The following is a 14,352-nucleotide window of genomic DNA, read 5'->3' as shown; positions in this document are numbered from 1 at the left end:
TTACCTCAGATATAAATGTAATTTTGCGCAAAATATTAACTATCTTGATTTTTTTTTCAATGAGAGTTCTCGTAAAAAAAGTAAATATTGAAACCCCGTAATAAAAAAAATGTCATCCAATTGTAATATACAAATTTTAATAATTACAATATGTACATATATATAGGTATTGTGACATATTTATAAATAATTATATATATGTATGTATAGAAACTTTACTGTTGTGCAGTATAGAGAAAATCCCATTTTAAAGAATTATAATAAAAAGAAGAAAATTAAAAATCTCTTTGCCGAAAACTTTTAACAATTCTATGTGTAGAAAACTTTTTAACTTTTTTTTCCGATTACTGCGATCTATTAAAAATAAAAATAAAATTTTTTTTTTGTTGACATTTTGTCGCCTTAATGTTGATCAAGATGTGAGTACAATCTTCTTGCCTTTTCTCGTTTCTTCTTATTAGAATGTTTATTAATTTTCTTCCAAGGTTTCTCCAGACTTTGAACAGATCCTAGATCGCTGAAATACAAAATTATTTTCATAATAATTGTTAAATGAAATTGTGTAATATTGAAAAATGAAAAATGCAAAATACGTTTGTAAATATATTATTGAAAAAACAACTACAAACGGTTTATAAAAATTTCAAAAAAAAAGATGTAAATGCGCAGAATTGACCGTTATTTCATAATAAAAAGAAGATTATACATTTTGAAGAAAAAAAAGAATTATTACCTTATTGAAGATGCACCTGCGATTAAATTTATGTTTCTTATTTTTTGTACTCCTCGAATGTGAACACCTTGTGCTTTATTTTGGAAAAATACTTTATCTATGTCTTCGGTGGTGGTTTTGATTCCTCTTGTCGCACGAATTGTCGCTTGTGGCAATTGTTTATTTGTGGGAAATGTTCGTTTTCTCTCTGGAAATTGGTGAAATTCGTCTTGAGTTTGAGTCGGAGGAGTAACACAGTATAATAGTTTTCCGTTTACAAAATCTTTGAGGACGTAGCGTGCCGATCGTGGATTATCTGGTTGGCCATTTTGTGTCATAAAACCACGATTGTCTAAAAAAAACATGTAAAATTTAGTAAATTTTAGTCAAATAATTAGTAAATAATAATAAACCTGCGTTTCATAGTTTTAATTTTCAATTCTCACAATCAGTAAACAATATTTTTGAAAGTATAATCAGGGTGGCCACGCAACCTGGAAACCTGAAAATATCAGGAAATTTTATAAACCTTGAAAAAACCTAGAAAAATCAGGGAATTTTGATCGAAATCCTGGAAAATTGTTGTTTTCTAAAGTTATTGTGTTTATTACTGAAATCTATAATTTTACTTAAATAATTCAAAATTCATACAATTTTAAAAGAATTGCGTTTACAATTTTTATAAGTAGATGAACTTCAAAAGATTTTGATTTGAAATTTTGTAAAATTTCCAATTTAAATGTATTTCATTAGAAATTTAAAAAAACTTAGATATAAAAAAAATTTTTAAACTAAAATTCTTCTGAAATTAGTAAAATTTTTGAAAATATATATTTAATTTGTTATTAAAAATAATGGATTTATAGAAGAATTTTAGTTAAAAACACTAAAACAAATTAAATTTTGAAGCAATTACAAATGAGTGCAGAAATTCAATTATTTTCAAAAGCATAGTAAAATTCTTCTCAGAAATTCAATTATTTTCAAAAATTTTAATAAAATTCTTGACAAAATTTAAATTATTTTCAAAAACTTTCCTCAATTCAATGATTTTTAATATCTATTACTTCAATAAAAATTCCTAAAAGAATTCAATTAGTTAAAAAAAAATTGTAATAAAATTCTACGCAAACATTTCATTAATTTCGTAAATAATGAAAATTTCACAGGAATTCAATAAATTATTTACAAATTATTTTCATAAATTATTATTATTCAATTATTTTCATAAATAATAACATTTTATACAGGAATTCAAATACTTTCATAAATAATAAAACTCAATGCTGAATTTCAATTATTTTTAATACAATTTTAATGTAATTCCTCGAAAAATGTCATTATTCTTAAAAATTTTATTAAAATCAATCAAAGAAATTTAATTATTTTAAAAACCTGCTTTGTTACAATTTATTTATTAGAATTTAAGTATTATTTTCAATATACTTTTAATTAAATTTCTTTAAACAATTAAATTATTTTAAAAAATTTTAATGAAATTCTTTGCGTAACAAATTAATTTTTTCAAATAATTTTAAAAAAATTTTTTGCAGAAATCCAATTCTGTTTAAAAACTCTCGTCAAAATTTCAATTATCTTTATAAATAATAACATTTTTCTCCAAAATTCAATTATTTTCAATATAATTTATATAAAATTCTTTGCAGAAATCCAATTACAATAAAAATTTACAAAATTTCAATTATATTAATAAATAATAAAATTTTTCTCAGAAATTCAATTATTTTCAAAAATTTTATTAAAATTCTTGGCAGAATTTTAATTATTTTTAATACAATTTTTATCAAATTTCTCGAAAAATGAAATTACTCTTAAAAATTTTATTAAAATTTATCAAAGAAATTCAATTATTTTAAAAACGTTTTGTTACAATTTACTTATTAGAATTTAAGTATTATTTTCAATATATTTTTAATTAAATTTCTTTAAAGAATTAAATTATTTTCAAAAATTTTTAATGAAATTCTATGCATAACAATTCAATTTTTTTCAAAATAATTTTAATAAAATTCTTCCCAGAAATCCAAATATGATTAAAAATTTACAAAAATTCTCGTCAAAATTTCAATTATCTTTATAAATAATAAAATTTTTCTCCGAAATTAAATAATTTAAATAAATTTTAATAAAATTCTTGGCAGAATTTCAATTATTTTTAATACAATTTTCATAAAATTTCTTGAAAAATAAAATTACTCTTAAAAATTTTTATTGAAATTTGTCAAGAGAATTCAATTATTTAAAAATTTATTGATAAAATTCTTTATGAAAATTTCATTTTACGAAACATTCAATTGTTTAATAAAATTTATTTATTTTTTGTAGTTAAATAATTGAATTCTCATAGAATTTTCTAATAAATATTGATTTAAAAATGAATTTCAAAAATTAAAATCTTTGAAAATTTGAACTTTTCATACTTTTATTTAAGAATTCTGTGGGACTAATTTTTATCAAAAAGTTTAATGGATATTTTTAATTGAAGAATGTCAGAATATTCGAAATTTCGTAAAATTAAATTGTAAACAAAAGAATTTGAAAATTTACAAAGAATTTTTTCAAAAATTATTAAAATAAAAATTGACTTAAAGAAGAATTTTAGTTGAAAATTCTAGAAATGAATAATCGTAATGATGAAAATAATTTTTGAAGAAGTTACAGTAATATCTTCATGTTTTATAATAATTATTCTTATATGTTATTGAATTGAACATTTTTTAAAATCTTAATTTCTATAAAAAAAAAATATTTATTTAAAAATGAAGTTTTTGATGTTTTCGAATAATTTTCGTTTTAAAAACCTGGAATTCCGTTTTTAAATTGTTTTTTAACCTGGAAAACCTGGAAAAGTCAGGGAATTTGAAAAGAGCAAAAGCGTGGCAACCCTGATAATGCACAGAATTATTTTTTAGAATTAAAAATAAGAATAATACTTACAACCATAAGAATTAAGAATTTCCTCCGAAGTTGGTGATCGATCGGAATCTTCCCCCTCAATAGGCAAAGGAATCATAATTCCATAAGTGTCCTCAATAATATGTCTTGGAATTAAAGTTCCCAATAAAGTGACAGAAGGTACGTGATCTCTCATTTGGTCTATTGGCAAAATACCATTTAAAATCATCTCCGCTTTAGTGCAAACAAAACTGGGCATCACAAGTCCGGGACAATCGCAGAGCAGTAAATCTTTATCCAAGAAAAGTGTCTGATAATGTTTCGTTTTACCCGGAGTTGCTGAAACGGACACTTTTTTATTCATTAGCAGAGCATTGATTGTTGAACTTTTGCCAACATTTGGATAACCAACTAAACCGATTGTCGTCACACCTTCCGTATGTTGTTTTCCTTTGTATATTGTTTTGAAAAAATCCACGAGTTCGTCTCTGTTTAACAATGCGGCCGAATTTTGAAAATTCTCATCTTTTTCAAGATTAATTTCTGGAGATTGTGAAGTTGTCGCTTCTGTTTGTTCGGAAATTTCTGCTTTTAAACCATCATCAGCACTTTCGTAATTTGATTCTGAGGCGAAATCTGACAAGTATTCGGATTCAACTTCTGTTTCGTTTCCTTCTTCGCTTCCACTCTCATCATCATCATCAAGGTCTTCATCATCTTCTTCTTCTTCTTCCTCTTCCTCTTTAATTGACAATTTTTCCGCTGCAAGCGTAGCTGAGAAAAAAGCCACTTGAATACCACATTGAAAAAAATAATCCGCCCAAATTTGCCGTTGTTCCTCAGTGAGAAAATCAGCTTTGTTAATTAAAATAATATTCTTCTTCTCGGCATCAACTTCGTGCACATATTTCTCAAGATCTTCACATCGAAAGAGAAGAGGATTCCGGGCATCGACTATTTGAACGACAACATCACTTCTCTCGATAACGCGCCAAAGTTGTCTCCAGAATTCAAGATTTTTCTCATACGGTGTGAGTATTAATTCTTCGTTTTCCTGTAGACTAACCAAACCACGTCTCCATTCGAGAAATTCTTCTTTCTCCTTCTCTTGTAATTCCTGAGCTGTTGTCGATTTATCCCACTTTGGTCTTCTTGGAATTTTCAATAAAGTTCGATTCTTCTTGTGTGACTCCAAGACCTTTGTTTTCTCCTCCTTGGAGAGAAGTCCAATCCCACTTTTTGGATTTACAAATTTAATGTTTAGTTTCTCAGCTTGAAATTCGGTTCCCGCAAGCTCGGCTGTTGAGAGAAACTCTTGAAATGAACTTTCTTCGGTTACTGATTGAAGATTTAGCCGGCCCCAATCGTATCCGTCATTTATATCCGCAGTGTGCAACTAAATTTACATATAATAAATTTTAATTGAAATTTTAAATCAATCTTTTTTATAAAACATAAAAAAATTATTTTTTGGAAACTAAATTTATAATACTTTATTTTTAACTAAGAGTTGTCCTCCTATCAAGCAAAACATACAAAGAATGTGAAATAACAACTTTTGTAAAAAAATCTAGATTTACTTACAAATGAGTCAACATCTCTTCTTTTCGCAGGTGCGAAACGATCTTTTATCAAAGATCGACCCAGATTTGTTCCCTTATTCTTTTTACCCATTATATATAGTTTTATATTTCAAATACCTCTTTAAAAGATTTCGATTACTTTCGTTTATAAAGTTTCAATTGACGAATTGACATCTAACATAACCTTAAAAACATTTAAAAACAACGTGGTTCGTTTACCAATTATGAACCGACATTAACATTCTTGTATAAAGAAGGCTTGCGATTGGCTGAAAATAAGAGACCAACAATATGAAGACACCTTAAGGAAGATTCAAATTTTTCGCGGGAGAATTAAAAAAAGAATTTTTTCTTAATTATTATATTATTTATTAAAATATCCAGTCTGAAAATGTTTGTTTAAAAAAAAATTAATAAAATATTCTATATAATATTTAATGACAATAAAAAAGGGACACATTTTTCTATTCCCTGACTTATTCTTAAAGGGCTTCTTTTTAAATACAAAACGATACTTAATTACATAATTATGAAACTACTATTTTTGTGAATGTTGAACGTGTATTTGTGAAAATTGTGAATAAAGAAGGTGATTTAATCGCTTCCCTTGGAATCGTCGTCACTAGTTGGTGGAGTACTTTCTTCAGGTTCATCTAAGCTAGCCTCGTCTTCAGATTCTTCCTTTTTACTCTTCTTTTCCGGCTGGAATAAAAATATTAATTATTATTACCGGTTAATAATTAAACCGTAATTTTAATATTAAAAAATTTAATATTAAGTATTTAAATTAATATTTAATTTTACTACTTACTACTTTTTATTTAATTTTAATATTTAACTAGCAAATCTTACGAACGTGATGTTCAATTTATTATTATTATTATGAGAATAACAAAATTTTTTTTTTAAATACAAAATTTTTGAATAATTTCATAATCAGAATTTAAAAAATTCATTCATTAAGTACACAATTAATTATTATTGTTTATATCTTCAAAAAATTTAATTTCTTCTCAAGAATTCATTTATTTTCATAAATAATAACAATCTTCGAAAGAATTCAATTATTTTTATAAATAGTAAAATTTTTTGCAAAAATTAATAAATTCTTCGAATCAATTCAAATTATTTTAATAGTAAAATCTTCGCAAAGATTCATTATTTTCAATAAAATTTCACGAAAGAATTCAATTTTTTTCTTAATTCACTTTTAAAATTTCCAAAAGAATTCATTTTTTTTAATTCGCTTTTAAAATTTACAAATAAGAATTCAATTATTTTCTAAAATTATAATAAATCCTTCAAAACAATTCAATTATTTTTATAAATAGTAAAATTTTTTGCAAAAATTCAATTATATTTAACAAAATTTTGATAAAATTTCACGAAAGAATTCAATTATTTTCTAAAATTTTTATAAACCCTTCAAAACAATTTAATTGTTTTGAATAAAATTTCACGATAGAATTCAATTATTTTCTAAAATTATAATATAATATATATTATAATATAATATTTTAAATACAATTTTAATCAAATTTGATGAAAGAATTCATTTTTTTTTTAATTTTCAATATTTTTCAAAAAAATTCAAATAGGTAGGTATTTCCTAAAATTTTAATAAATTCTTCGAAGCAATTCAATTTTTTTTAATTTTTAAAAAAAGGTTTCGAAAGAATCCAATTATTTTTTGAAAATTTTAATAAATCCTTTGAAACAATATTCAATTATTTTTATTAGGAATAAAATTCTTCTAAGAAATTTAATTATTTTCAATACAATTTTAATAAAATTTAGTAATCAAATTAATTATTTTTTATATTTTAATAACATTTTTGAATGAATTAAATTATTTTAAAAAATTGTAATAACATTCTCAGAAGAATTTAATTATTTTTTGAAAATTTTAATAAAATTCAATAATTAAATGTTTAATTTCAATTATTAAGAAACACAATTACTTTAAAAGTTTAATAAAAATTCTTCATAAAATTTAATTACTTTAAAAATTTCCAATTAAAATTATCAATGAAACTATTATTTTAAAAAAATTCAAAGAAATTCATAAAAAGAATTGAATTAGGATTTTATAATTTTACTAAAGATCTTCGTTGAAATTCAATTATTCCCAAAATTCTTACGTAACAAAAAAGCAAATTTTAATAATTAGAAATAGAATGTACATTTATAATAGTGTACTTACTTTCTTTTTCGGCTTCTTCTCTTCTTCGCTATCGGAATGTTTTCTCTTATCAGAAGACTTGGCCTGAAAATTCAATAGCAAGTGGTTATTTATTTATTATATTATTAATTATAATAATTGTAAACTTGGTTAAAATAGTTAATTTAATAATTATAAAATTTATTCTATTGGAAACTAGTTTCAAAGTATAAGTACCTTCTTCTTATCTTCATCGCTGCTACTTTCATCGTCGCTGATGTATTCCTTGCTCTTAAATGAACCAGAAGCGGCTTTAGAAGGAGATGAGTCTTTCTTGGTATCTTTCTTCTTTTTATCGTCTTTATCCTTCTTGGGATTTTTTTCTTTTTTAGTTTTAGATGTACTGTCCCCTTCAGCTGGAACATAATCTTTCATAGCTTCAGCGTATTCCTTTTTGGCCTTGTTTGCCTTCTCTTCCCATTCCTGTTAATAATTTATAATTAAAAATAAATATATTATATATACAAGAAGAATATTATATAAAAGAAGCAATAAATTATACAAAATAAAAAAAAATCTTTTTCTTCCAAAGAAGAGTACAAAAAAATGTAAGTACACAAAGACTTTACCGATTTATCTTTCAGCTCCTTCCACATTTCACCGCCTTTCTTCGCAATTTCAGTAACACTGATTCCAGGATTATCAGACTTTATTTTTTCTCTAGTAGCATTCAACCACATCATGAAAGCAGTGGCTGGTCTTTTTGGTTTATTGGAATCTTTCTCCTTTTTCGGCTTTCGTGCTTTTCTCGGCTTCTCGGACTATTTGGAAAATAAATTCATTTAATAAGAAAATTCATTTGCTATTTTATTTCCCCCTATTTGCAAAAATTACTGTCTATTTCTTAATTAAGAATATGAGTTAATGAGTTAATTAAATGTGTTAATCTAATTAAATATTATATTTAATTTTAGTAATATACTTACAATTGTTTTTGCGGATTTCGACTTTTTCTCCTTCTTCTTTTTCTTTTCCTTGCCACTATCTCCAGAAGCATCAGATCCTTCATCGCTGTCCGTGGTAGCAGGATTGCTGTCATACTCCTCCGCCACATCACTTTCGGCTTGATTTGGATTGAAATCTTCGTCTGTCGATTCACTGTCTGAATCTTGATTATCATCGTCTCTTTCTTGTGCTTCGGCCTTAACTCGAGCCAAATATGCGTCTGGTTCAGCTTCTTGATCACTGCCACCAAAGTCATCGTCGTAGTTGACTTTATCCTGAAACAAAATCAGAACAATGAAATAAAATCGACCAAGTAATTAAAATTTAATATTAATAATAATTGTATTATTAATTAAAGTAAATAAAACCGACGAATTGAATAAAATTGAGGAATTAAATAAAATCGACCAATTAAATAAAATCAAAAATCGAACAATTCAGATTAATTATAGGCGAAAATTACATACCCCCTTTCCTCTATTCTTCACTCGAAGTTTCTTAGAAGTAATAAAATCAAACAGCTTTCCGTACTCTCCTTTTTCAATGCTGCTAAACGTGTGATTGATTCCACTCGTTAATTCTATTTCAAAGTCGAAAGATCTTGTCGATCCGCCACCTCGAGCAAAGTTTACCGAAGAAATTTCATCGAAACGAATGTGAATAGGTGGCTTATGTACATACATAAATCCCCTTTCGAGAGGATATAAATATCCAGCTGCTGCCTTGAAGGAACAGCCGATTGCCGGAGTACCTGAATGTCTGAAATAAAAAACCGAATAAAACAAAACTATTCTAAGTTTTTTTTCCACTTTTATTATAATTAAATCAGAGCTCGAACCAGTAAAAGTATTTAAAAATACGAACTTTACGGACCAAAAATGAAAAATTACGGATCAATTACTGACAAAAATGTAACCAGTCCGAGTTAAATAAAAGAACATTTTACTTAATTATAAATTAAATTTTTTCATAATACAATAATTAAAGATGGCCCAGTGATAAAATCATTATTTTGTATTATAAGAATATTGTTATTGTAACTTTTTCAAAATTATTTTCATCATTTCAATTGAATTATTATTTTCAAAAATTTTTAAATAAAATTCTACTTTAGATCAATTACTTTTAATAATTTTCGAAAAAGTTCTTTGGCAATTTTCAAATCCATTTATTTACAATATTCAATTTCACGAAATTTCAATTATTCATAAATTCTTCAATTAAATGCATATTAAAAAATAAAAACTTCAAATAATATAAAAGAAAATCAATATTGAACTTTTAAAAAAAAATTAATTTCAAAATTCAATTATTTCTAAAAATTCAAGCTATATTACTTTTAATATTTATAATTATTATCTAAAATTTTAATTAAGATTCATCTTTAAATAAATTTTTATTAGAAACTTCTACTAGAATTCAATTATTTAAATACAAAAATAAATAATTTATTGAATAATTGAATGTTTCTTAAAATTGAATTCTCATAAAGAATTTTATCAACAAATTTTTAAATAATTAAATTCTTTGGACGAATTTTAATAAAATTTTTAAGAATAATTACATTTTTAGAGAAATTTAATTAAAATTGTATTAAAAATAATTGAATTCCAAAAAACAATTATATATTTTTGAACATAATTAAATTTTATTAAAATTTTTGAAGAATTCAATTAAAATTGTATTAAAAATAATTGAAATTCTGCGATGAGTTTTATTATTTATGAAAATAATTGAATTCGTAAACAGAATTTTATATTTTTCAGCATAATTAAATTTCAGCAATAATTTGTAACTTCTCCAAAATAAAAATTTTTTTTTAGTATTTTTAACTAAAATTCTTCTATAAATCCAAAATTTTTAATAATTTTTAAGAAAGTTCGTTGATAATTTTCAAATTCATTTGTTTACAATTCAATTTTACAAAATTTCAATTATTCATAAATTCTTCAATTAAATATATATTAGAAAATAAAAACTTGAAATAATTTTTAAAAAAATTTAATTAAACTTTTTCAAAAGAATTTTCTACAGAATTGTTTGTTAAAAATATGAAAAATTCAGAATTTCAATGATTTTATTTTGAAACCTTTTCAAAATTCAATTATTTCAAAAAATTCACGCTATAATCCTTTTAATATTTAATTATAATCTAAAATTTTTTATTTGTAGACCTTAATAATCTAAAATTTTAACTGAAATTCATTTTTAAAACAATTTTTATTAGTAAATTCTACGAGAATTCATTTATTTAAATAGAAAAATAAATAATTTATTAATTTAATGTATCTTCAAATTAAATTGTTATAAAAAACTTTATCAACAAATTTTTAAATAATCAAATTCTTTGGACGAATTTTAATAAAATTTTTAAGAATAATTACATTTTCGAGTCATTCGATTAAAATTGCATTAAAAATAATTGAAATTCTGCAATGAGTTTTATTATTTATGAAAATAATTGAATTCCGAAAAGAATTTTATTATTTACGAAATTAATTAAAGTCCTGTAAAAATTTTATTATTTATGAAAATAATTGAATTATTGCGAAGAAATTTATAAAAAATTTGTAAATAATTGAATTTCTGAAAAAATTTTTATTATTAATGAAAATAGTTGAATGTTTGCGTAGAATTTTATTCAAATTTTTTTTATTATGAAATTCTTTTGGAAAATTTTATTAAAATAGTAGATATTGAAAATCATGAATTTGAGAAAACTTTTGAAAATAATTGAAATTTTGCCAAAAATTTGATTAAAATTTTAGAAAATAATTGAATTTCTGCGAAGAATTTTATTACTTTTGAAAATAATTGAATTTTTCTGGAAAATTCTTTAAATTATTTCGAACTATTCACTAACTTTTCTTCTTTTTTCAATCAAATTACGAACTTTATGGACCATTTTTCACAAAAACTGACTTTTACGGACTTGAAGCAAATTTACGGACCTTTACGGGATTTACGGACCTAGTTCGAACCCTGTTAAATTTAATTAATTAAATCAATTTTTTGTACTCTTACCCTTTGAAATTTCCAGGACCTGTGAGCTTTCTATTAATAATAACTTTCATCACTCTCCCAAGAATTTCATATGTTGGTCCACTTAATTCCTTTGTTAGTTTGTCTTCGTACTTTTCTTTTAATTCCTCCCTGAAATTGACAATTTTAAATAGTTTATTTAATATTTAAAAAATTTTAAATTTTTAAAATAAATTTTTAAAAAAATTCCAGATATAATTTATCGATAAAAATATAAGAAAAACTTCTTACTCGGAGAATGGTAAATCTATCGATGTTTCTTCGTCTTGATTAAATAAGAGAACTAAATAATGGTAACGAGTTTGTCCTTGTTTAATCGGTGGATCTAAACTCACCTGTAATATTTTTATTTAAATTTTAATACAAGTGGGAAAAATTTTCAAACGGCTCAAAAAAAAGGAAACTTACCACGAAGAACATTTGCCTGCTGTCCTTGTGTGGAAGGAGGAATAATCTGAGTACCGTAGACATTGGTATTTTGTAATCAAAAGTCTTTCCGTGAAGTTGAAAGAAAGATTGGAAAATTTTAATGTCATAGCGACCCCTGTAAAAAAATCACAATTCAATATCTGTTCTAAATAATTGTGACGAAGTTCAGAACGTTTGATATTTTTTCTTCTAAATTATTATTAAATTAATCAATTATGAATTCTAGTAAAGTTACCTAGGAGTGAGACATTGAATTTCTCTAAATATGGCAATCGCATCGCCACTGACACTGATGACTGAAGCTTTATCCATGACTTGTTGATGGAAAGCATCGACAGGATCTGCCTCAACACTGTCACTAGTTGGAATATAATATCTCATTTCCATTAAATTTACCGGAGCGTCATCATTCTGTAAAATGGAAATATTTATTTTCATTTTATTAATTATATTATAAAATTTTATTTATAATTTCATTATTAGGTATATCTAAATATTTATTTTTATTTTATTAATTATACATCAAAGTCGAAAGATCTTGTCAAGCGATTAATAATTATAAAAATAAAATAAACGGGTGGATTATTTTTCTTCGGTGGATTTAGAATAAATAAAGTTTTAATCACCTGATGGAATTCTAGAGTAACTTCATTTTTGCCAGTCGTACACTGGGAAACGTTGCATAAGGGAATTTCAAAAGCCGTGTGTTGACCAACATCGAAACTTAATACTGATCCTTCAAATCTAGCTGTTCCCCAATTCCATCCTTTTAAACTGAGCTGCTTTTCAAGCATATCTTTATTGTAATTGCTCTTAAAGAATTTTGCCATTTTTTCTTGATCCTGAAATATCAGATTAATTTTAAACAATATCTTTTGAAAAACTCCAAAAAGAATGTAAAGAAAACAAGAAACTTACGCCTTCCTTAAAACCTCTAAATCTGTAAAGAGTTCCATTTTTCAAGAAAATTCGCAGACCCCAAGTATTTACAAATTTTAAGTAACTGACCATGTCCATATCACCGGAAGGTATTTGTTCAACTTTCCCAGTCTTCTGATTCTTAAAAATCAGATGCTGATCTGTTAATTTTAATTTTCCAGGAGTCTGCAAAAAAAAACCATAAAATAATTAAAATTAAATTGAAAATTTAATTAATTACACACCAAAAAACGATGTAAATAAAATAAAGACTAACAAATGATAAAATCAAGAAATAATTTTACAACTAAAAAGCATTTTTTTAAACAAAAACTTACAAGGAACTGGACGAAAATTAATTAAAATACAGAATAAAATAATCAAAAAATTTGGCGGCATTTTAACATTTTGGACGCCAGGCTTATATTTGACCAAAATTTATTGTCAACAACAGATTCGACAGATTAAAGATTAATTAAAAACATAATGTAAATAAAAATAGTTTAACTACTTTTTTTTCAAAATATTTCTTTTTGAATACAAAACCATTGTTTTCATTATAAATTATTGTTTGAAAAAAGGAAAATTTATAGGTTATGATTGCGGCTAATATCGAAATTCGAAACGTGAAAAATTGTTTTAAAAAATACTATTTACCATTGCTCCATTAACCTCCGACGTAATATCAGCATACTCCAGGAAGTCCATTTTTAACTTCTATACTATTCTAGTTCGGTTTTTGTTCAATTTTGCATAAATAAACTATGAGAAAATTAAAGCAATTTTCACAAACACATTCACAAAGAAAACGAGTTAAAACGCGTTATTCAAAACTATATAAAAAAACGTAGATTAGCAAACTTTAACGAAATTTTTAATTGGAATTTACGTTCTTGGCCATCTGCAGACCAAATAACGAACCAGAAATACAATTTCTGGACAAGAAGAAGTCAAAGAAAAGTTTTGCGAAAGATTTTTAAAATATTTTCATTTTGAAACAATTTAAAAGCTCAAGTAAAAGTAAGTCAACTCAAACTAAAAACAAGTTATTCATTTTATGACCATTTAGCTTCCTCAATATAATATATAATAAACTGCCTAATTTTTTATTATAGAATAAATATTTTAAAGTGTTAAGATAAAATTTCAATTTTTTGTGGAAAATAAAAATATCGATTAATTTTATAAATATTGATAAAATATACTATACTTTACACATACATGAATCGATTCGTATTCATGCCAGGAATACAATTTTCATAAGAATTAATGAAAAAAGTTATTTCAAAAAATACAAAAATTAATTTTTTTAAAAAATAAAAAATTGCTTAAAATAATTTTTTTGAGTTATTTTTGAAAATCCTTTTGTCTGATTTTAGATATTTGTGACCGTAATACACGTAAAAAATTTTATCAAAATCCGTCAAAACGTGTAAGAGAAAATTTGTCCACAAGAATTACATCCGGACATTTGTTCTTCTGGACGAAATATATATTCTACACTTTAAAATTTGTAAAAATAATTGATTCTAAGAAAGTCGAAAATCGACATCAGTATATAAAGCTTCCTTTGAGAGGAAGCAATA

At 24.1% G+C, this 14,352-nt stretch overlaps 2 protein-coding genes across 2 annotated transcripts; both read right to left on the bottom strand.

Annotated features, from left to right (window-relative positions):
- Positions 1–115: 115 nt before the first annotated feature.
- On the bottom strand, positions 116–5,398 carry LOC122511155 (large subunit GTPase 1 homolog). The gene is made up of 4 exons (XM_043626222.1): positions 5,213–5,398; positions 3,671–5,024; positions 734–1,064; positions 116–517 (listed from the first exon to the last, which is right to left on the bottom strand). Exons 1-4 carry the CDS (start codon positions 5,300–5,302, stop codon positions 403–405), a joined length of 1,890 nt encoding a protein of 629 aa, XP_043482157.1. The 5' UTR covers positions 5,303–5,398; the 3' UTR covers positions 116–402.
- A 232-nt stretch (positions 5,399–5,630) lies between these two features.
- On the bottom strand, positions 5,631–13,608 carry LOC122511154 (FACT complex subunit Ssrp1). The gene is made up of 13 exons (XM_043626221.1): positions 13,424–13,608; positions 12,767–12,952; positions 12,475–12,690; positions 12,084–12,259; positions 11,828–11,963; positions 11,651–11,754; positions 11,402–11,530; positions 8,845–9,136; positions 8,359–8,652; positions 8,002–8,193; positions 7,610–7,855; positions 7,415–7,477; positions 5,631–5,913 (listed from the first exon to the last, which is right to left on the bottom strand). The coding sequence occupies exons 1-13, from the start codon at positions 13,472–13,474 to the stop codon at positions 5,806–5,808; spliced, it is 2,193 nt and encodes a 730-aa protein (XP_043482156.1). The 5' UTR covers positions 13,475–13,608; the 3' UTR covers positions 5,631–5,805.
- Positions 13,609–14,352: the final 744 nt, after the last annotated feature.

The sequence above is a fragment of the Leptopilina heterotoma genome, unplaced genomic scaffold (assembly GCF_015476425.1).
Source record: "Leptopilina heterotoma isolate Lh14 unplaced genomic scaffold, ASM1547642v1 Lhet_81, whole genome shotgun sequence".
In the NCBI taxonomy this organism is placed as follows: Eukaryota; Metazoa; Arthropoda; class Insecta; order Hymenoptera; family Figitidae; genus Leptopilina; species Leptopilina heterotoma.
This window is presented reverse-complemented; position numbering and strand designations above follow the sequence as displayed.

What these genes read in the sequence shown, in the direction of transcription:
- LOC122511155 (XM_043626222.1), bottom strand. Translation starts at nt 5,302, where the DNA reads ATGGGTAAAAAGAATAAGGGAACAAATCTGGGTCGATCTTTGATAAAA. An exon ending in GAAGAGATGTTGACTCATTT is followed by an intron (nt 5,025 to 5,212) that starts GTAAGTAAATCT and finishes ATGTAAATTTAG; the next exon opens with TTGCACACTGCGGATATAAA. An exon ending in GCAGGTGCATCTTCAATAAG is followed by an intron (nt 518 to 733) that starts GTAATAATTCTT and finishes TTTGTATTTCAG; the next exon opens with CGATCTAGGATCTGTTCAAA.
- LOC122511154 (XM_043626221.1), bottom strand. Translation starts at nt 13,474, where the DNA reads ATGGACTTCCTGGAGTATGCTGATATTACGTCGGAGGTTAATGGAGCA. An exon ending in CGGAGGTTAATGGAGCAATG is followed by an intron (nt 12,953 to 13,423) that starts GTAAATAGTATT and finishes TTTTTTTTGCAG; the next exon opens with ACTCCTGGAAAATTAAAATT. An exon ending in GCAGGCAAATGTTCTTCGTG is followed by an intron (nt 11,755 to 11,827) that starts GTAAGTTTCCTT and finishes AAAATATTACAG; the next exon opens with GTGAGTTTAGATCCACCGAT.